Below are 20626 nucleotides of genomic sequence, written 5' to 3'. Positions count from 1 at the left end.
GCTATGGAGGGTCAAGGGTCTGTGCGGTTTCAGAGAGGCCTGTGCAGGGCAGGACAGCTGGGACAGCAGGTGAGGTGCCTGGGGCAGTGCTGATGGGGCAGTCAGACCACAACTGACCTGAGCATCCTGCAGGGGGAGGAGGTGGCCAGGCGCTCTACATTGATGGGGACCTGAACCGGGGCCGCACAAGCCACTGTGACACCTTCAACAACCAGCCCCTCTGCTCCGAGAACTTCCTCATCGCTGCTGTGGAGGCCTGGGGCTTCCAGGACCCTGACACCCAGTGACAGCCTATGCCATGGTGACTGAGCCGCGGTGGGGTGGTGGGCCAAGGCTGGGCTGCCACCTTGGGCAGCAGAGAGCAGATGAGACCCCCCATGTGGTGGGCAGAGTTGGGGGACAGCAGGGCCCCGTGGCCGAGCCTGGCGTTGCCTGGACCTGCTGCTGCCTCTACCTGGGGTTTGGGCTGGGCTTCCCCAGTCCACCTGCATCTGGGTCAGAGCTGGAGGGGCTGCAGTGCCCCCAGCCCCACCCAGAGCTGGCATAGGAAGTACCTTCCTCCTCTTTGGAGGCTTCCTTAGCCCAAGGCCTTGGGAGTGTCTGGGTCTTGCTGCCCCTGAGCTTCTCTATGCAGCCTGAGCCCCTGGGGTGGGAGTGGAATGGCAGCGGGAACGTGCAGCTGAGGGTGGGCTTGTGGTGCCCCCTGCTGGTGCCGCGTAGCATCGCACCCTCCCCAGCAGGGCCCTGCAGCCTGGCTGACTGGCGACTGAATCCCAGAGTAGATCCTGAGAAAAGACTGGCACCCTTGGGCCTGCCCCCTGGCGGACCCCACCTCCTGTCCCGGGCCTTTGCCCCAGTTCCCTCCCCAGGCCTCCTGGGCCACCTCTCTCAGTAACCCTGCTTGGCCGGCTCTGAGGCTCCCCTGGGCTGCGTTTGGGAGCTGCTGGGTGGGAGGAGGAGGGTGGGATTTGTGCTGGGCTCCACCCCCAGGGAGGGTGGGAGCTGGAGGGAATGTCACATGTCCTTGTGTTTCTGCAGAGCCTGAAGCTTTTGCTGGGCCTCCCTGCGTGTTCCCATCTGAAGAGGTGGCCCCGGGAGAGGCCCTCAGGGACCGACCCAGACCAGCAAGCTCGATTTCCAGGGGTCTGCCCAGAGAAGCCTGGACCCAGGGGACTTCTCAGCCCCCCTCCGTTCCAGCCCAGGCCTCCTTGAGTTCTTGTAGCCTCTGCAGCTGCCCATTTCACCTCTTTGTCATTGCAGTGACCTGGGGCCCAAGGTCACGCCCAAGCCCCTCTTTGTGGCATGCTCATCTCAGTTCATCCCCAGCTGCTTCTCTGCACCAGGCCCTGCGCCCTCCCCAGGCCCTGGCCACCCAGTACCTCCTTGGCCACCTTGCATGGATGCATGTCCCCCCTCTGTCCTTCTTGTGGTGCTGTGGCTGGCCACGTGTCAGGGTTTTCTCTCATCTTACAGCCTTTGGGCCCCTGGGCCCCTGCCCTGCCTAAGCCCTGCACTGGCCAGACACAGGTAGGTGCCAAGGGAGGCCTTGCCTCTGGGCACTGTAGGGGGCAGCCCCCTGCCTTGTGACCTCCCTCCGTGCCCTGTGACCTCCTTCAGCTGGTATTGAGGGTCTGGCCACCACGGAGGGGAGAAGGGAGAAGTGGAGGCCCGAGTGGCTGTTCTGGGACCATGGAGGCCTGGGTCACAGATACAGGTACCAGCAGTCCTGCCCCTACTTCCGTCCCTGCTGGTCTCCAGCCAGTGCCACTTGGAGTCCCCTGCACCGTGCCACTGTCCATCCCCACACCGTTGCCTGCTCCTCCCATGAGGCTTCAGCCTCCCCTGACCATCTGCTCACGTAGCCTCTGACTGGGCCCACAGTGGTGCAGGAGGAAGGACCGGGAACCCTGCGTGGCTTTGGGCAAGCTGACAAACCCATCTGGAACTCAGTTTCCCCAACTGTGAAATGGGGCCAGTCCCCATGCCCTGCTGTCCTCCTCACAGGACTGTTGAGAGGCTCGCAGGGGGACAGGGTGAATCCCTCTCTCCGGGAGAGGTATGGGAGGGAAGTCGCCACTCATCTCACAGCCCACCGCAGCCCTCCAGGCCCCCGCCTGAGTCCCCAAGGCCCTCATCTGTACCGCCAGCTTTGGTGTTCATTAAGCATGGTCTTGCTGCATCAACTCCAGGGCTCCAAGCTGAGTCTGATCTCTTCAGCCAGGGGCCTCCGGGGGCTTCCTGGGCCTACAGCCAAGCAGGTGTGGGAGGCTGCCCGCTGCAGTGCTCACCCACATTCTATGACTGGAATGCTGCAAGCCTCTTCCAGAGGGAGCCCTCCAGGAGCAGGGAAGTCATATCCGAGGACCATTTGTAGGTTTCCCTCTGCAAACTTCCTGAACTGGGTGGTGACTTTTCTGGCGAGTTAAGTCCAGTAGGTTCTGCGTGGCTGCCCGGGGGGGCCCCACCCTGGCCTTGCAGTGATCTGGACCAGGAAGACGGATTGCTGCTGGCTCATGATTTCCACATCATGAGTGAAGTTCTTTGTTTTTTGTGTGCATGCAAAATGTTGTTTCTTTAAATTTAATCTCTTTTCCTAACTTTTCTAACCTAGAAGGTATGTGTGATTATTATCTTTTTTATTCTTATCACTATACTTGTTATTATCTGATATTAGGCATTCCCAAATAGAACATAATTTATTTTGTTAATGTTCTCTATTTCTTCTTGATTATTTATTAGCTTTGGATGTTAAAAATTAGCCAAAAGTGGCTGCTCTGCCTATGGAGTAGCCATTCTTTGTTTTAAAAAAAAAAAAAAAAAGCCAACATTTGATAAAATTGCATAATGAATTCTTATTTGTTTTTAGAAACATTCAAACATTTATTTAGTTTTTTTTTTTTTTTTTTTTGAGACGGAGTTTCACTCTGTCTCCCGGGCTGGAGTGCAGTGGCGCGATCTCGGCTCACCGCAAGCTCTGCCTCCTAGGCTCCCGCCATTCTCCTGCCTCAGCCTCCCGAGTAGCTGGGACTACAGGCGTGCACCACCAAGCCCGGCTAATTTTTTTGTGTTTTTAGTAGAGACGGGGTTTCACCATGTTAGCCAGGATGGTCTAGAGCTCCTGACCTTGTGATCCGCCCGCCTCGGCCTCCCAAAGTGCTGGAATTACAGGCGTGAGCCACTGCGCCCGGCCCTTTTTTTTTTTTTTTTTTTTTTTTTTGAGACGGAGTCGCCCAGGCCAGTGGCCGGATCTCGGCTCACTGCAACCTCCGCCTCCCAGGTTCAAGCGATTCTCCTGCCTCAGCCTCCTGAGTAGCTGGGATTACAGGCACACGCCACCATGCCCAGCTAAATATTTTTTTGGTATTTTTAGTAGAGGCGGAGTTTCACCATGTTGGTCAGGCTTGTCTTGAACTCCTGACCTTGTGATCCACCCACCTCAGCCTCCCAAAGTGCAGGGATTACAGGGGTGAGCCACTGCGCCTAGCCTATTTAAAAATTTTTTTTAATAGACCACTTTGTGCTGAATAAGTGTTTAACATTTATTTTCAAAACAACAATTGAACCTAATTTAAAATAGTTTATTTAAATGAATTCATTAAAGCAGATTATATGCCTTTGGGGCTTCAGAAAATCAGTTTAAACAAAAGAACTTATGAGAGCAAGTCATTTGTACTTGAATTTTTTCAGAGTTTTAATGAATTAAAGTATTTTCATTTTTTCTATTTTTGTAAGCCGCGTACTTCATTTTTTGAGTTTTTCAGTGGAATTTGTTTTAAAAAATTTTGAAGATTTCAGAGGCCTTCATATTTCTCTTATCCACTTTCTGAGCCCATAAAGCCTTTGCAGTATCCTTGAGTAGTTTATATTTAATAATTTGGTTGTGTACCTTTTTATTTTGAAGTAATTTTTGATTTGCAGAAGAGTTGCAGAGATGGTACAGGGTTTCCATGGACCCTCACCTTCCCCCATGTCAACATCAAAACAAAGAAATTTACATTGTTGCATTGCTGTTAACTAAACCACAGGCCTATTGAGATTGCCCCGTTTTTCCCACTGTCCAGGAATCCATTTAATTTTTACAGTTATTTACTTTCTCACATTTTTACTAAGTCCAGAATATCATCAAACTCACAAAACCACTGGTCAAAAAACCCAAATGGCCACTAATTAGGCAGTATAGCACCTGCCTCAAATTTGGGTTCATATGGATTTCTTTTTCTCCCTTTTTGTGGAGAACAGTCTTGCTATGTTGCCCAGGCTAGTCTTGAACCCCTGGGCTCAAGCACTCCTCCCTCCTCCCACCTCTGCCTCCCTAAGTTCTGGGATTACAGGCATGAACCACTGTGCCCAGCTCATCTGGATTTTTGCTGGTTCTCTTTCTCAGCCTAAATGTCTTGTTTGCATGGAGAAATTAATAAATGAAGCAGGAGTCCCAAACAAGCCTCACAGGCTCTTCACCCTACAACATCTATGTTAAGTAGAAAAGTATGTGGATTTTTAAAAATAATCTGGTATAAAGAGTTTTTAAGAATTATCTTCATCATCCTAATATCAGATTGTGCTTGAGAAGTTAGGTACAATGTAATGCGATTCATTGCTAAAAACAAAATGCCTTCCACAGTTGCAGACTCACTCATTTTACCAAACTATGGAATCTGTCAACACCTTTGCTTGGGACCAAGGAAGCAAAGTCATTGAATACCGTGTTCTGTAGACATGTGACCTGTGATAAGGCACAGACAACACGAACTGGCAAAAACATTGGCGTTTGCTCAAAAGCTTATGAGCTAAGGATCAAAGGGAAAAAAGAGCTGTGTGAATAATTTTACCTCTTAGTTCTTATGAAGGATGGTTATCGGACTGGAAAAATGTTTATTGGACTGATGCTTTGGAGCCTCTCAATGAATGTAATAAAAAAATAATGTGTAGTGAGCACAAATGTATGGATTTGCAGCGCAATCCAACTTTGAAAACGTGAAAATAAGTGATTTAGTGATACGTTTGGTTGGTGTTAATTTGAATCCTAAATAAAATTGAGAACTGGTAAAAGAAGGTCACTGTGGAATAACTTGCTATGAGAAGGCTTAGAGGGATGGGAAGTCCTGGACGCCTCTTCTCCAGGATGTCAGAAGAGAGAGGGGAGCGCTAGGTTGACAAGATCGCATCTGCGCATTGTGGTCACCAGTGAGCCTCTCCGCTGAGGCAACAGGTACGTGATGCCACATCTGCAGCCATGGCTGGTGAGAACAGCACCATTCCCTGATCTGTCTTTTCTTTTGTTCCTAGTGCCTGTTGTGTGGACAACTGCACTCAGCAGAGTTTTAGGGAGACTTAGAGGAGCCGCCGTGAAGAATCAGCATCAGACGCCTCATCAGGAATCCCTGGCAAGGCCTGCTGTGGTGGCTCACACCTGGAATCCCAAGACTTTAGGAGGCTGAGGTGGGTGGATTGTTCAAGGCCAGGAGTTTGAGACCAGCCTGGGCAGCATAGGGAGACTCCATCTCCACAAACAAATAATAATGTCATGTGTAAAACCGAGTATCAAAAAGCAAACTCAACCTTTCTCATTCAGAATTTCAAAATGAGTATTTCCTTTGGAAGTTTGCATATATATATATTTGTTTTGAAATGGAGTCTTGCTCTGTCGCCCAGGCTGGAGTGCAGTGGCGCAATCTTGGCTCACTGCAAGCTCCGCCTCCTGGGTTCACATCATTCTCCTGCCTCAGCCTCCCGAGTAGCTGGGACTACAGGCGCCCACCACCATGCCCAGCTAATTTTTTGTATTTTTAGTAGAGACAGGGTTTCACCATGGTCTCGATCTCCTGACCTTGTGATCCGCCTGCCTCGGCCTCCCAAAGTGCTGGGATTACAGACGTGAGCCACCGTGCCCGGTCACGTCAATATTAATGAATGTCTTTTCTTTTTTTTTTTTTTTCGTTTGAGATGGAATCTTGCTCTGTCACCCAGCCTGGAATGCAGTGGTGCGATCTTAGCTCACTGCAACTTCCAACTCCCAGGTTTGAGGGATCCTCCTGCTTTAGCCTCCTGAGTAGCTGGGATTACAGGTGCCTGCCACCATGCCCGGCTAATTTTTGTATTTTTAGTAGAGACGGAGTTTCATCATGTTGGCCGGGCTGGTACCTAACTCCTGGCCTCAAGTTAGCTCCTGCCTCAGCCTCCCAAAGTGCTGGAATTACAGGGGGGTGAGCCACCGTGCCCGGCCACATGTCTTTTCTAGTACCTTGTGTTTAATTGTGGATCCGTATAATACAAAGAAAAACAGAATGCCTTTTTTCTTTTGAGCCCTGCACAGATGGCCCCTCCCTGTCCAGTTCCTCCAGTGAGCCCGAGGCTGCTGGGGGTCCTCCCTGCAGCTGCTGCGGAACCTCTGCCTGCCGTCATGTGAGCTGCCTCTGTCCACTCTATCCTCTCCCCCAGACTGGCCACGGGGGTGGCCCCTTCCTGCCAAGCCCTCTTTCTTTGCTTCTCTGAACACCTTCCTGCAGTGCCTTCAGCGGACTGTTGGGGCAGCGGCTCGGAGGCCACTCCCGGGTCTGAGAGGCCTCCTGGTCTGCTAGCCTGGCAGGAAGCTTGGCCCCCAACACAGCCACAGCTCTCTGGCACCAGGTTTCTTTCAGTTCCTCTGAACTGAGAGCCTCTGCTTCCCGGCCTTTGCATGTGCTGTTTGCCACTCCTCATGCCTGGGCCCCAGCATCCCTCCCAGGATTTCCCTGAGCTCTCTGCCGAGGCTGGGTCCCCATTCTAGCTTCACAGCACCTGAGACAGGGGTTGGCTGGTCTCCCCGCCCCCTGTCCTGAAGACTGTCAGCCTCAAGGGGCAGGAGCGCTCAGCACTGCAGAATGAACTGAAGCCCCTTTGGGTCGGTCTGTGCTGCTGCTGTGTGTTCAGGGCAATCGGAGATTTTTCAGGTGTGTTCCTGGGGCCTGTGGTGGTGGGACAGCCCCTTCCCCCGCCCACCACGCTCCCTGCAGTAACTCTTCCACTTACTGTAAGTGCACGGACTGTCTTGTGGTTGACGTTAGGACATACACTCAGGCCAGAATTGGGCAAGACTGTTCCTGAGCGGCGTGCAGAGCACTCTGGCCTGGGAGGTGGGGCGCCGGGCTGCTTCCTCCTGCAGGCTAGCTCAGGGTGGGGCTGGTGTCTGCCCAGAGCTTGGCCAGGCAGTGCCGCCCCCTCCCCTCCTGCTGCCTCTACCACCAGCCTTCCCTCAGGCTGCTTCCTGGACCTAGTCTGTGGCAGGTGTCCGGGGCACATTCTCCCCTCTAGGTTGCCATGAAACTGTTTCATTGTCCTTTCAAAAAAATTGAAGTGAAATTGACATACTATCCAATCATTTCAATGACCCCAGACAGAGGTGGTGGGTGCATGAATGAGAGTGTTGGGCATCCACCACCTCTAGTTCCATGGCATTTCCCCATTCCTAAAGGAAAACCTGTCCCCAGCAAGTAGTTGCTCCCCATTCCTCTCTATCTTATGGCTTTGGGTTTCGTTTTCTTTTCTTTCTTTTTTTTTTTTTTTGAGACGGAGTCTCGCTCTGTCGCCCAGGCTGGAGTGCGGTGGCTGGATCTCAGCTCACTGCAAGCTCCGCCTCCCGGGTTCACACCATTTTCCTGCCTCAGCCTCCCGAGTAGCTGGGACTACAGGCGCCCGCCACCTCGCCCGGCTAGTTTTTTGTATTTTTTAGTAGAGACAGGGTTTCACTGGGTTAGCCAGGATGGTCTTGATCTCCTGACCTTGTGATCCACCCGTCTCGGCCTCCCAAAGTGCTGGGATTATAGGCTTGAGCCACCGCGCCCGGCCGGGTTTCGTTTTCATGTTTTTTTTTTTTGTTTGTTTTTGTTTTTGTTTTTTTTTGGGATGGAGCCTTGCTCTGTGGCCCAGGCTGGAGTGCAGTGGCACGATCTCCACTCGCTGCAAGCTCCGCTTCCCGGGTTCACACCATTCTTCTGCCTCAGCCTCCCGTGTAGCTGGGACTACAGGTGCCTGCCACCATGCCCAGCTCATTTTTTAAAATGTATTTTTAGTAGAGACGGGGTTTCACCATGTTAGCCAGGATGGTCTTGATCTCCTGACCTCGTGATCCGCCCATCTCGGCCTCCCAAAGTGCTGGGATTACAGGCGTGAGCCACCGCGCCCAGCCTGGTTTTTTTTGTTTGTTTGTTTGTTTGTTTGTTTTTTTGAGACAGAGTCTCGCTCTGTCACCCAAGCTGGAATGCAGTGGCACGATCTCGGCTCACTGCAACCTCCCCTTCCTGGGTTCAAGTGATTCTTCTACCTCAGTCTCCCTAGTAGCTGGGATTACAGGCACACACCACCACGCCCAGCTAATTTTTGCATTTTTAGTAGAGACAGGATTTCACCATGTCAGCCAGGCTGGTCTCCAACTGCTGACCATAGGTGATCCGCTCACCTTGGTCTCACAAAGTGCTGGGATTACAGGCATGAGCCACTTGCACCCGACCAGTCTCTGACTTACTTAAATACAAACTGGATCAGTTTCTCCCCTGCTCTATGCCCTCTCTTCATCTTTTAAGTCCTAATTCAGAGATCACCTCTTCTGGGACCCACTGAGCTAGTCCCAGCACCTCCTTCCCTTGTCCCCGCTGCTTCTAGGAACCACGTGTCTGGTGTAGCGTTGGCTGTGCCGTTGGGGATGCTACTGCCCCCTGGTGGGCCGCCAGGTCTTGCGGGACTCTAACTTGTCTTTGGCAGGGGCCTCACTCAGCACCTGGCACAATAGTAGGTGCTCAGGGAACTGAACGAATGGGTCAGGGTCTGAGACGGGCAGGGGCTGCGGTGGTGACCCCTGTCCCCCTGGGTGGAATGTGAGAGGCTATGTTGGCCTTCAGGGTGCACCCCAAGACCAGACATGGGGTCTGGGCTGCCCAGGGCTGAGCATTTATCTGACACCCGTTCTGAGAACCAGGTCGTGGTGCAGGTGCAGCCCCTGGTCCTGGTAATTTGGAAGTTTGTGTCAAAAAAAACCCCAAATGGCCACTAATTAGGCACTATAGCACCTGTGAGCCAATGGGGTCCTCCGCCTGCCCACCTGCCTGCGGAAGCAGCACCGCACACTGCCACCTGGTGGTCAGGGTCGGCGGGACTCCCTGCCCACCCCGCCGGGTCCTTAAAGAGGAGGACCCACTCACGCCCTTCTCCATCAACCCTGAAAGCTTGGGATGAGCAAGAAGGGGGAGCTGCCCTGTCCTTGGGGTCATTGCAGTCGTCTGCCTCCGACCTCTCTCCCCTTCAGTGCCTGCTGTCCAGCGAGAGCAGCTCAGGGCTCCACCTCCCCTGCCACCCTCAACTTTGGGGAGCCTCCTTGCACCAAGCAGCTTGTGCGGCGCCGAGTCCTACTTGCACCTTGTTGTCTTTACCTCTGGCATGTTTTTTTATTAAAAAAAAAATTCAGGCCGGGCACGGTGGCTCACGCCTGTAATCCCAGCACTTTGGGAGGCTGAGGCAGGCAGATCATGGGGTCAGGAGATCGAGACCATCCTGGTTAACACGGTGAAACTCCATCTCTACTAAAAGTACAAAAAATTAGCCTGGCATGGTGGCGGGCGCCTGTAGTCCCAGCTACTTGGGAGGCTGAGGCAGGAGAATGGCGTGAACCCGGGAGGCGGAGTTTGCAGTGATCCGAGATCGCGCCACTGCACTCCAGCCTGGGTGGCAGAGCCAGACCCCGTCTCAAAAAAAAAAAAAAAAAAAAAAATTCACTGTGTCATTGTTTAAGCCTTAACTTTTAATGATAACAAAATAAAGCACCTTTGGTCATACCCCTGATGGTACACCTGTGTTCTTGGCCCATTTCCTTTGGCCCTGCTGGGGCCACACGTCTCTCCTGGAAGCAGGTCGAGAGTGCCCGGTGCCATCTCCCAGCGTTGTGCATCTCTGGGTGTGTCCTCAGGGCAACTCAGAAGGATGGCTGTCTCCAGGAGCAGGCATCTGCAGGGACACTGTCGTCTGCAGATGAGGCTGCCCCCCAGCCCTTTGTGATGGCTTTCTCGGGAGAAGTTCATCTCCCCAGTCACTCATGAGACTTTATTCCTTGTCTCTTTATCCCCATCCTCCCCTACCCTTGCTGGGGTGTCTGCAAAATGCCACTGGTCCCTCCTGCAGGAGCCCACCCTGCATCTCTCTACTGTTCCTGTTGGGGTCTCTGAACTGAGTTTCTCAAAGTCCCTCTCCCAGTTCCTGGAAATCCCCGTTGCTGTAGCAGTGACAGGCCAGGGGCTCGTGACCTGTGGTTTCACGCCAAGAGGGAAGTAGCTGTGAGGGGGGAGAGAGATGTGTGTCCCTGGCCATCCCCACCCCAGAGGCCACTCCACCCTGGGGTTCTGCCTGGTGCTGGGAGACCAAGGGGAAGGAGATCTGGGTCCTTCCTGGCCCTGTCACTGGTCATCAGTCAGCTGCAGAGCCCACCACAGAGGAAGGCCCTGGAGCTCCAGTTTCAGGTTCTCTCGGCAGCTGCTACCTGGATGCCTGGCAATGCTCTTAACCTTCTGAGGCTTGTTTCCCTGACCAGGAAATGAGGGTCACGGTGAGAGTGAGGGGTGATGGTGCCCAGACAGGGCCTGGCCCACCCTGGTGCTCAGGAAATACCACCTGTATGTGTCCGGCACCCTACCAGGTCAAGGACACAGAAAAAGGGACACAGCGACCCTCAGTGGGGAGGCAGTGAGTGAAAAAAAAAATCACAGGCCGGGCATGGTGGCTCACGCCTGTCATCCCAGCATTTTGGGAGGCCGAGGCAGGCAGATCATGAGGTCAAGGGATTGAGACCATTCTGGCCAACATGGTGAAACTCCATCTCTACTAAAAATACAAAATTTAGCCGGGCATGCTGGCGTGCACCTGTAGTCCCAGCTACTCGGGAGCGTGAGGCAGGAGAATGCTTGAATCTGGGAGGCAGAGGTTGCAGTGAGCCGAGATCATGCCACTGCACTCCAGCCTGCGAATAGAGCAAGATGTTGTCTCAAAAAAAAAAAAAAGAAAAAATCAGAGTGTGAGGGGAGCATCCAGAGAGGCCTGAAGGAGGTGCCTGAGGAGGAAGAAGGAGGGGAAGGAAAGGAGGGCTTCCTGGAGGAGGTGGTGTTCTAAATACTGAGGCCCATTTTTATTTTTATTTCTTTTTTTTTTGAGACAGAGTCTTGCTCTGTCGCCCAGGCTGGAATGCAGTGACACGATCTCGGCACACTGCAACCTCCGCCTCCTGGGTTCAAGCGATTCTCCTGCCTCAGTCTCCGGAGTAGCTGGGATTACAGGTGCGTGCCACCACGCCCAGCTAAATTTTTGGGTTTTTTTGAGACGGAGTCTGGCTCTGTCGCCCAGGCTGGAGTGCAGTGGCACGATGTCCGCTCACTGCAAGCTCCACCTCCCAGGTTCACGCCGTTCTCCTGCCTCAGTCTCAGTCCCAGTAGTAGCTGGGACTACAGGCGCCCGCCACCATGCCTGGCTAATTTTTTTGCGTTTTTAGTAGAGACGGGGTTTCACCGTGTTCACCAGGATGGTCTACGATCTCCTGACCTAGTGATCAGCCCGCCTCGGCCTCCCAAAGTGCTGGGATTACAGGTATGAGCCACCGCGCCCGGCCTAATTTTTTGTATTTTTAGTGGAGACAGGGTTTCACCGTGTTAGCCAGGAGGTCTCTGTCTCCTGACCTTGTGATCCACCTGCCTTGGCCTCCCAAAATGTTGGGATTACAGGCACCTGGCCAACTGAGGCACATTTCTTAAGCAGGGAGTGAGGAAGAGAGTTGGTGCAGACACAGGTGATGCACACACGTTGGGGGGCTGGTGATGAGAAGTGGGAGGGGACCAGAGAGGGCCCCTGAGGGGCTGAAGGATTCCAGGATGGAAAGTGCCCATTGGAAAGATCCTGTGGCTTTAAGGTGAAGACTGGGTTGATTGGGGGTAGGCAATGAGAAGACCTAGGCCAGGCAGCGGCAGGGGCAGGGGCAGGGGCGGGGACACAAGCCGGGGAGGCAGGATCCCGGGATCCTGAGTAATAGAGAGTGGGGAGGGAGTAGTGGCGTGACATCAGGCTGCAGGGGGGATGGGCGTGCCTTCTGAAGGAATGGAAATAACCCAGTGGAAGCTGGTGGTGAAGGGGTGGGGGCGAGCTCAGCTTCAGACACACCAGCTTGAGGTGTCAGGAGCCACACTGGAGACCCGGTATGACCTCTCACACCAGAACCTAGGCAGAAAATGAATGGGTAAGAGGCCACTGAGCACAGCTGACCCAGTCCCTGCTCCTGCGGAGGGAAGTCTCTCCACGTCCCCATGTGCGCAGTCCTGGTGTTTCAGCCATAGCGGAGTTAGGTGCACTTTGCCCACGCTACACTGTTTTGTTTGAGACGAGTTCTCACTTTGTTGCCCAGGCTGGTCTTAAACTCCTGGGATCAAGTGATCCTCCTGACTTGGCCTCCCAAAGTGCTGGGGTTACAGGCGGCAGCCACCACGCGCGCAGCCCACCCCTGAGCTTGGACTGTGCTGTTTCTCCATGGTGGGCTGCTCTGCACCACCTTTCCTTGGTCTGAATTCGGCCCCAGGCAGCAGCCTTCCTGGCCTGGGCTTTCCTGGAGGGCTTGGAGTCATGGGGGCAGGCACTGGTGTTGCTCTCACTCAGAGGGCGGTCGGGGCTGGAATGGTGCAGGTGAGGGACAGGATGGCATAAGATGGGGGGCAAAGCCAGGGCAAGGATGGGATCAAGCAAGGGAAGGGCAGAGCCAGGGGCAGCCCTGGGTATGCCAGGACCTGCAGCAAAACTGGGGCTACGGGGTCTTGTGACTCCAGGAAGACTGAGGGCGTCCGAGGCTTAGGAAGTCCACAGGAGAGAGGAGAGTGCGTGGAGAGGGTGGCAGGCCACGCAGCACAGAGGTCCACTTGAAAAGCCTGACATGTCCTTCTGCTTAGAGAAATGGCGGTCACCGGTGACCTTGGCAAGGGCAAGGAGCTGGGGAGGGAAGGGCAGGTGAGGAGGTGGAGACAGAGTGAAGATTCCTCTTCTCAGAAACAAGAGTCGGGCAAGAAAGAGGAGGAGCAAAAAGGGCCTCTGGCCATATCTGTTGCCTCCTCTCCTTTGAACCAGGACAGACTTGGGGACTTTCACGGGCTGCAAGTTCCAAGAGTCCAGGTCCAGGTTAACCTGGGGAAGGGGCTCAAGGGAGGCTCCTGCTGGGGAAGGTGGGGCTGAGTCCAGCAGGAGGGCCAGGTCAGGGGCCATGACCCCATTGCCTACATGGAGAAGGTGATGAGCTGACATCCAGGCTACTCAGGGAGAACTCTAACCCAGGATGAGGCCTTAGAGCTCAAAGGACACCCAGGCCTTGTGGCAGCTGCCCAGGGCCCCTGAAAGGGGGAGTGGAGATCAGGCAGAGGGGGTGCCAGGGACTGCCACATAGGATCAGTAGGGCAGCACCAGCCCTGGCTGGGCTGCTTTCACTGCTGCGGGAACCGCTCCAACTGCTCCAGAAAGATGGCCCTGAAGGTGTAGGCTTTGCGTGCGTGGGTGGCTGCAAGGACAGGTGGGAGGACCGAGACGCCAGAATGTGCAGAGCCCGGGGGGCCTCAAGAGGTCGCAGTTCCGACAGGGCTTCCACCAGTCATGCCTACATCTTGAGGGGCAGAGACACACCCCACTAATGTTTGGGTCCCTGATGCAAGGGCAGAGACAGGTCCGGGGAGGGGGTCCTTTTTCTCCGAAGCGAGAGGTGAAGTCACCAACCGCTGGGTCAGAGGCAGTGGGTCTGGGTCTGGAGGAGACTGGGGACAGGGTGGATGGAGGTGACCTGGAGACACAGAAGGGCTGCAGCCACGGGCTGGGACTTCACAGCTGTGGGCTGGGGGTTTTTCCTGACGCTGCGGCAGAGGAGGCCCGCACCCCACACATCTGCTGGGACCCTTAGCTCGCCCAGGATTGGTAGGGAGATCCTGGAAGACCAGCGCCCAGAGGAGTCAGGCACCGCCTTGGGGGCAAGGCCGCGAAACCACGGCCTGCGGCTTCACGCCAGGGGTGCAAAGAAAAGCGTCGCTGGGAACCGAACACCTGCAGACGTCGTGCAGCCGCAGAGGAGGCGGGGCACACAGAGGCCCCGCCCCATATGCTAATGAGCACAAACCGCCCCGCCCCGATGCGAGACCGGTCCAACGCTGCGGGGATCCAAAGGCCGGCGGCGCCCGGCAACACCCGCGGAGGCCGAGGCGGGGCGTGGCCGGGCGCCGGGACCGGGTCGCTGGGCTGGAGGCACAGCCCGGCGGAGGTCAACGGGCCGCCCGGGCGTCCCGGCCGCGTCTCCCCCACGGTACGAAGTGGTACCGCCCGCAGGGGCGGGGCCCAGGTCATGTGACGCGGCCGCGGCCGCCATTTTGTTCTGCGGTGCTGGTATTTAGAGCGCAGCGGCTGACGGGCCGGATCGCCTTCGCCGCCGCCCGCCTCCTCGCTTTAGCTCCCGGCCCGTCCTCGCCCCCGCCTTCGCCACCGCCTCGGCCCGCAGAGCTCGCCCTCTCCCCACCTGCAGATATGTCCGAGTCCAAGAGCGGCCCTGAGTATGCTTCGTTTTTCGCCGTCATGGGCGCCTCGGCCGCCATGGTCTTCAGCGGTGAGCGCCGAGGCGGGAGGGACCCTGGGGCGGGGGCGCGCGCGTTGCTCATGCCCGCAGCTCTCCGGGGTCCGGTGTGTGACGTCACTCTGACGTAATGCCGAGCAGTCGGGGGCGCCCGGGCCTCGCGTGGCAGCGAGCGGGGGTCGGCGCCCCGAGGGCTGCGAGGAGCCGCCGGGGGTCCAGGCCGGCGGCCCTGCCAGCCGGGTCGTGAGGGTGCGGGGGTGGGGCGGCGGCGCCGCTGCCATCTTAGCCCCGGGAGCGGCGAGAGGGAGGCTAGGGTGGGAGCGCGAGGGGGGCGGCGCACGGGCCGATTCTGCGGGCAGGTGACATCACACCTCGAAGGCCCCAGTGCGCGGGCGGCGGCGCGGGTCGGGCCCAGGAGCGCCCCGGAGAAGGGTTCCTGGAGCTTTCCGGCCGGTGGGGAGCCCATGTTCCCTATGGGAGGTCCACAGCCCTCGCCCTTGTGGCGGCCGGCCCCCGGGGTCAGGTGGGTCTCACGCACAGGCAGGTGCTTCCGGTTGGAGCTGGTTACGGTTGCCCAATACCCGTGTCGCTGTGTGGGCTGTTTGGGAAAGCTGGGCTGAGGGCTTGGTTCGGAGAGCCCGCGGAGACCCAGGGGTGGGAGTGTGTGGAAGTGGAGGGAGCTGGGAGACAGTGTCGGCGCTGGCGGGGCTGTGTAGCTTGCAGAGGGTCTATGCTCTGAGGTGGGTGAGAGGGTGGCATGGATGTCTGAGTTTATAGGATCGAGTGGTTGCCTTCTGGACTGAGGCTTCCAGTTCTGGTCCTAATGAATGGAGGGATGAATGAATGACCTTCTCTTCCTTCCCTGGGGCCTGAAATTGGGAGGGGCTTCCCTGGGCTTGGAGAAGGGGCCTTCTAGGGTTCTTGATGGCACCCTGCTTTTGAAATTAGGCGTTGACAGGTCTTGGGCGTCCAATTTAGTGACAGTTGGTCTCCTTGGGAGAATGGCACTTGGTCTAGGGCTAGGCCCAGGAATGTGGGTCCCACGAGTTAAGTTCTGACCCAGTCTCAGCCTCCGTGGACTGGCCTGGCCTGGTCTGGTCTCCGCCTCCGTGGTTAGGTCTGGTTTTAGCTTTGATGACCCTGCCCTGCCCCACCCTGCCTGGTGGCCTGGGGAGGCTCCTAGTGCAGGTATGTGGAGGGTTTGAACTCCAAACAGTCTCTGCTGACTGTAAACACCTGCGGGGTGGGGGCTTGGGGCTCTCTGCTTCTTGGGGGCCTCCCTCTGCCTGGGCTTGTCTGCCATTCACGAGTAAGCCCTGCCCTTCCCATCATGTGCAAGTAAGAGGTCATTTGTGGTGGAAGAAGTGGTCTAGACTTATACTTCCTTCTAGGCACCGCCTACTCTTTCCACACACTCAAGGCTTTTCGCAACAGGCTTCTGAGCCTTTCCCCAGAGCCTCCTCTGTTCTTTGCCCCCAGAATGCCTCCAGAGATTCCATTTTGCCTGGCCACCTGTGGGATACTGCTTGTGGCTGTCATTCATTCATCCAACCAATCTTGATTGAGTGCTTACTATGTGCCAGGTACTTGGAGGATAGCAGTGAACAATATGGGATCCCCGCCCATGTGGAACTTAAATTCTAGCTGTTGCTGCTTGCTCTTGAAGCCCTGAGTTTGTCCACTGAGCCCTTTTTCTGAACCCACCTCCTTGCCTCCCTCTCCATCAAGACCTACACAGGCCTTCGGACAGCCTGATTATCCCTGGCTCTTCAGGATAAAGTGGCTTACTGTGGCTCTCCAGGAGCTGACATCTGACTTCACTTGGTCAATTCAATCACATGGGTTTTTTTTTCCCCCCCCTTCTCAAGACAGGGTCTTTCTCTGTTTCCCAGGCTGCAGTGCAGTGGTGTGATCTCGGCTCACTACAGCCTCAACTTCCCAGGCTCAAGCAATCCTCCTGCCTCAGCCTCCTGAATAACTGGGACTACAGGCACAGACCACCATGTCCAGCTAATTTTTTTTAGAGACAGAGTCTCGCCATGTGGCTCAGGCTGGTCTCAAACTCCTTGTTGCCTCAAATGATCCACCCCCTCTGCCTCCCAAAGTGCTGGGATTATAGGCATGAGCCACCATGACTGGTCCAACTTCTGACTTCATTTCTGCCTTCTAAACATGCTTTTCTCCAGGAGCTGGCTTCACCTGCTGTGCTGACCTAAACAAGCCCTCTGCCTTCCAGTGGCATCTGCTGTTGCCACCACGCCAGCCTCCAACTCTGTCCCCAGCTCGTGGCCCTTGGCCTGCCTGGCACTGACGGATTGGTCTTAAATCGAATGAGGTCCACAGGCCTCTTGCAGGCCCCCATCCCAGCTTCTCTTTTTTTTCCATCATGACAAATGTCCTGTTGATTTTCTTCATTGTGTCCCCCAAGAAATTGTCATTTGCTCCTTTTCTGTATTTCCTATGACTTACTCCCTGCTGGTAGGCGCCCTTTATTTTGTGCTTGTGTTTCTGGAACTGTTTTCTAGCCCCACACTCTTTCTGTGGCCGCTGAGCCTGGTGCTTCTCACAGGTCTGCCTTCTGCAGTCTGGTCAGGCTTGGCCTCCGGACTGGAGTCCAGGGTGCTCACAGCACAGTGCTTTTGGTGGCTCTCTCTCTCTTCCCTGTGCTCCTCTTGGTGCCTCCTCCCACTGCCAGCCACATGACTCTTCCTGCTGCCCTCTGTAGGGAAGGGTCTGGCTCGCTTCCTGCCTCTGGTGGACACTGGCCTCACAGGGTCCACTACCTGGCTTGCTGAGTTCCCTGTATTCAGTCTCCTGCCCACATGTCCGCCGTGCTCTAGTCTCTTGTGCATACATGATGCAGTCGGATGTGGTCCTGGGCCTGCAGCGGGAGCCCCTAAAATGCACTGTAATTGGTCTGTATGCTCGCCAGGGAAAAAATGCACTGTAACCGGGAGTTGAGGTCAGGCGTTGGGACAGGCCCTGGGCCCCAGTCTTCAGGTGCACTGGGTGTTGGCGTGGCATGTCTGGGCACTTCCAAGGTGGCGTGGAGGAGGCAGTGTGGCTCCCTGGCCCAGGTCCCAGCCTCCTCCCTCCTGCCAGTCACTCCCTGGATACCCAGCACCATCGTCTTGGTGTCTCCGCCAGTGCTGTCCAGAGGCCCTGTATTACTGCCTTGTTTTCCTGTGACTCCTCTCTCCCCACCAACTTGGGACACTTGTCTATGAAGCCCTTCCCCAGCATCCCATTTTCCGCTCTTCTGGAGCGTTTCTCTGTGCCTGGAGGTCACCGTGCCTGTGTCCTCACTTCTGCTTAGTGCTGGAGCACAGGATAGGCAACTTTTGTGGCCCAAATATATCAATAAAATATGAAGAAAAATGGTGGGGGTAGTCCTGGTCCCTTCCACTTCTGTTCTATGTAGTCTTCTGCAGGTCAGGCTGTTGTTTTTTTTGTTTGGGGTGTGTGTGTGTGTGTGTGTGTGTGTGTGTCAGAGATTCACTCTTGTTTGAGACGGAGTCTGCGCCCGGGTGTGTGTGTGTGTGTGTGTGTGTGTGTGTGTCAGTCAGAGATTCACTCTTGTTTGAGACGGAGTCTGCGCCCGGGCTGGAGGGCAGTGGTGTGATCTCGGCTCACTGCAACCTCCACTGCCAGATTCAAGCGATTCTCCTGCCTCAGCCTCCCGAGTAACTGGGATGACAGGTGTGCTCTACTCCTCTGGCTAATTTTTGTATTTTTAGTAGAGACAGGGTTTCACCATGTTACCCAGGCAAATCTTGAACTCCTGACCTCAGGTGATCTGCTCACCTTGGCCTCCTAAAGTGCTGGGATTACAGGCGTGAACCACTGCGCCTGGTCAAGTCAGGCTAGTTATTGATTTCCCCTAAAAGACCATGGCATGAGTGTCGTGGGCAGAGAGGGGGCAGGGAGTTGCCAGTGCAGTCCACTCAAGCAGCTCAGTAGGCCCCTGTGGTGTCCCTGGAGGGCAGCTGGTAGAAGTCAGAAAGACAAATGAGCCCCCTGACTCTGCTGTGTCCACAGAATTCTCCACTTTGAGAATAGGGCCCAGGAAAGGGGAACTGAAAAGAAAGGCAACATTCTTTTGGGAGAGGAAGGAGGGACAGCTCTAGAGGAGACAGGCGCCACCCTGGAGCCCGACCCACCAGCACTGTTGCGGTGGGAGGCTCGGGCCCTTTGGCCAGGCTCCTGTGTGCTGAGAGCCCCCCGCGTGCAGGGGAGACCCCTCTGCGAGGTCAGCTGAGGCCTCGTGGTTGGACTGGTGATGATTCCCGTAGTCGTCTCTGCCCCCATCCTCTTCTTGGCTCACCCTGTCTCCCGTCTGGTTATTTAGAGAAGATTCTCCAATCTGTCGAGGGTCCAGGCCTGCTGTGTGACTGAGGGTGCTCAGAGCTGCCCTTTCTGGCAGAACGTTGTACCCTCCTGGGGGAATATTTGGGTCTGGGAGCGTTGGGGAGCTTGGGCTGGGCAGTGAGTCAAGGGAGCTCTGGCCTGGGTGACAAGAGTGGCCAGGTCAGCTACTTCTGACCCTCAGGTCACACCCTGCAGCAGTGGCTTTGCCATCCCCAAGACCTTTGGTGACTTTTCAGCGTGTTGTCCTGGGCAGTAGCCCTAAGGGTCAACTGATCCTGACCCCACATGTGGGCTGCTGAGGCTGCACTGAGGCCCCTGGGGTGACAGGTAGTTTCACCGCAGAGCCAGGAGCCCCAGATGGGCAACGCTGCCACAAGGGCTGCTGCTGGAGGAAGAGCTGGACTCTGAGGGTGGGGGCCTCATGTAAAGGAAGGAAGGAGTGGCCATCCTGGGTTCCTTTTGCCTGCCTGTGGCTGTTCCTCCTGGGTCCTCTTGCCCTGGGCTGGGTGCCTGCTTGAGCTCCCCCTCTGCATGTGATAACTTGGGGTGGCCCTTACAGCTGTGCCAAAGCTACACCTTGGGGTCCTAGCCCCAGCTGGCCTGCGTACTGCTGTGGGCTCACCCCACCTTCCTCCCACAGCCCTGGGCGCTGCCTATGGCACAGCCAAGAGCGGCACCGGCATTGCGGCCATGTCTGTCATGCGGCCAGAGCTGATCATGAAGTCCATCATCCCAGTGGTCATGGCTGGCATCATCGCCATCTACGGCCTGGTGGTGGCAGTCCTCATCGCCAACTCCCTGAATGACGACATCAGCCTCTACAGGTGAGCGCTGGGGTCAGGCCCCATAGGGCTGGAGGGCTGCAGGGCCGCAGGGAGGGGACCGGTTTCCCCGTGGGTGGTGACCCGGACCTCTGTCTCCCCCTGGTCAGCAGGCTGCTGATGTCAGTCCTCTCTTCTTGCCTCCAGGAGCTTCCTCCAGCTGGGCGCCGGCCTGAGCGTGGGCCTGAGCGGCCTGGCAGCCGGCTTTGCCATCGGCATCGTGGGGGACGCTGGCGTGCGGGGCACTGCCCAGCAGCCCCGACTATTCGTGGGCATGATCCTGATTCTCATCTTTGCCGAGGTGCTTGGCCTCTACGGTCTCATCGTCGCCCTCATCCTCTCCACAAAGTAGACCCTCTCCGAGCCCACCAGCCACAGATTATTATGTAAAGACCACCCCTTCTCATTCCAGAACGAACAGCCTGACACATACGCACCGGGCCGCCGCCCCTAGTAGTTGGTCTTGTACATGCGCAGTGTCCTAGTGCCCATCGTCTGTTTTCCTGGCCTTGCCCCCGCCCGCCCCATGCCGTGGACATCTGGGCCCACTCATCGCCCCTCCAGGCCCCCGGCGCCCCACCCCCTAGAGTGCTCTGTGTATGCGGATGATTTAGAGTTGTCATTTCTCTTTACTGGATGTTTATTTATAAAGATCTGGCCTGTTCCCGCGTCTGCGGAGCGGCCCTCGTCTCCCAGCTATCTATAACCTTAGCTAGAGTGTCGCCTTGTGGGTTCCTGTTGCTGAGACTTCCTGGATGGAGCCGCCCTCACCGCCGGGCTGTGGCCCTGCGCGGAGCTGTGTCCAATAAAGTTTTTGGATGTGACGGGCCTGTGTCTGCTCAGC

General features: G+C 56.0%; 2 protein-coding genes across 5 annotated transcripts in view; both read left to right on the top strand.

Moving 5' to 3' along the window:
• The window catches only part of TBC1D24 (TBC1 domain family member 24), a 253197-nt gene extending 248148 nt beyond the window's left edge, over nucleotides 1–5049 (top strand). For 3 of the 4 annotated variants that reach the window (XM_050774336.1, XM_050774337.1, XM_050774334.1), the window contains one exon: nucleotides 133–5049. In XM_050774336.1, the coding sequence (XP_050630293.1) occupies nucleotides 133–287 (155 nt within the window). In that variant the 3' untranslated portion in view covers nucleotides 288–5049. The remainder of the gene's footprint in view (nucleotides 1–132) is intronic. The other variant, XM_050774335.1, reaches the window with a different exon arrangement.
• A 9346-nt stretch (nucleotides 5050–14395) lies between these two features.
• On the top strand, nucleotides 14396–20606 carry ATP6V0C (ATPase H+ transporting V0 subunit c). Its single transcript, XM_050774612.1, has 3 exons — nucleotides 14396–14626; nucleotides 19602–19785; nucleotides 19930–20606. Exons 1-3 carry the CDS (start codon nucleotides 14548–14550, stop codon nucleotides 20132–20134), a joined length of 468 nt encoding a protein of 155 aa, XP_050630569.1. The 5' UTR covers nucleotides 14396–14547; the 3' UTR covers nucleotides 20135–20606.
• Nucleotides 20607–20626: the final 20 nt, after the last annotated feature.

The sequence above is a fragment of the Macaca thibetana genome, chromosome 20 (genome assembly GCF_024542745.1).
Source record: "Macaca thibetana thibetana isolate TM-01 chromosome 20, ASM2454274v1, whole genome shotgun sequence".
Classification (NCBI taxonomy): Eukaryota; Metazoa; Chordata; class Mammalia; order Primates; family Cercopithecidae; genus Macaca; species Macaca thibetana.
This window is presented reverse-complemented; position numbering and strand designations above follow the sequence as displayed.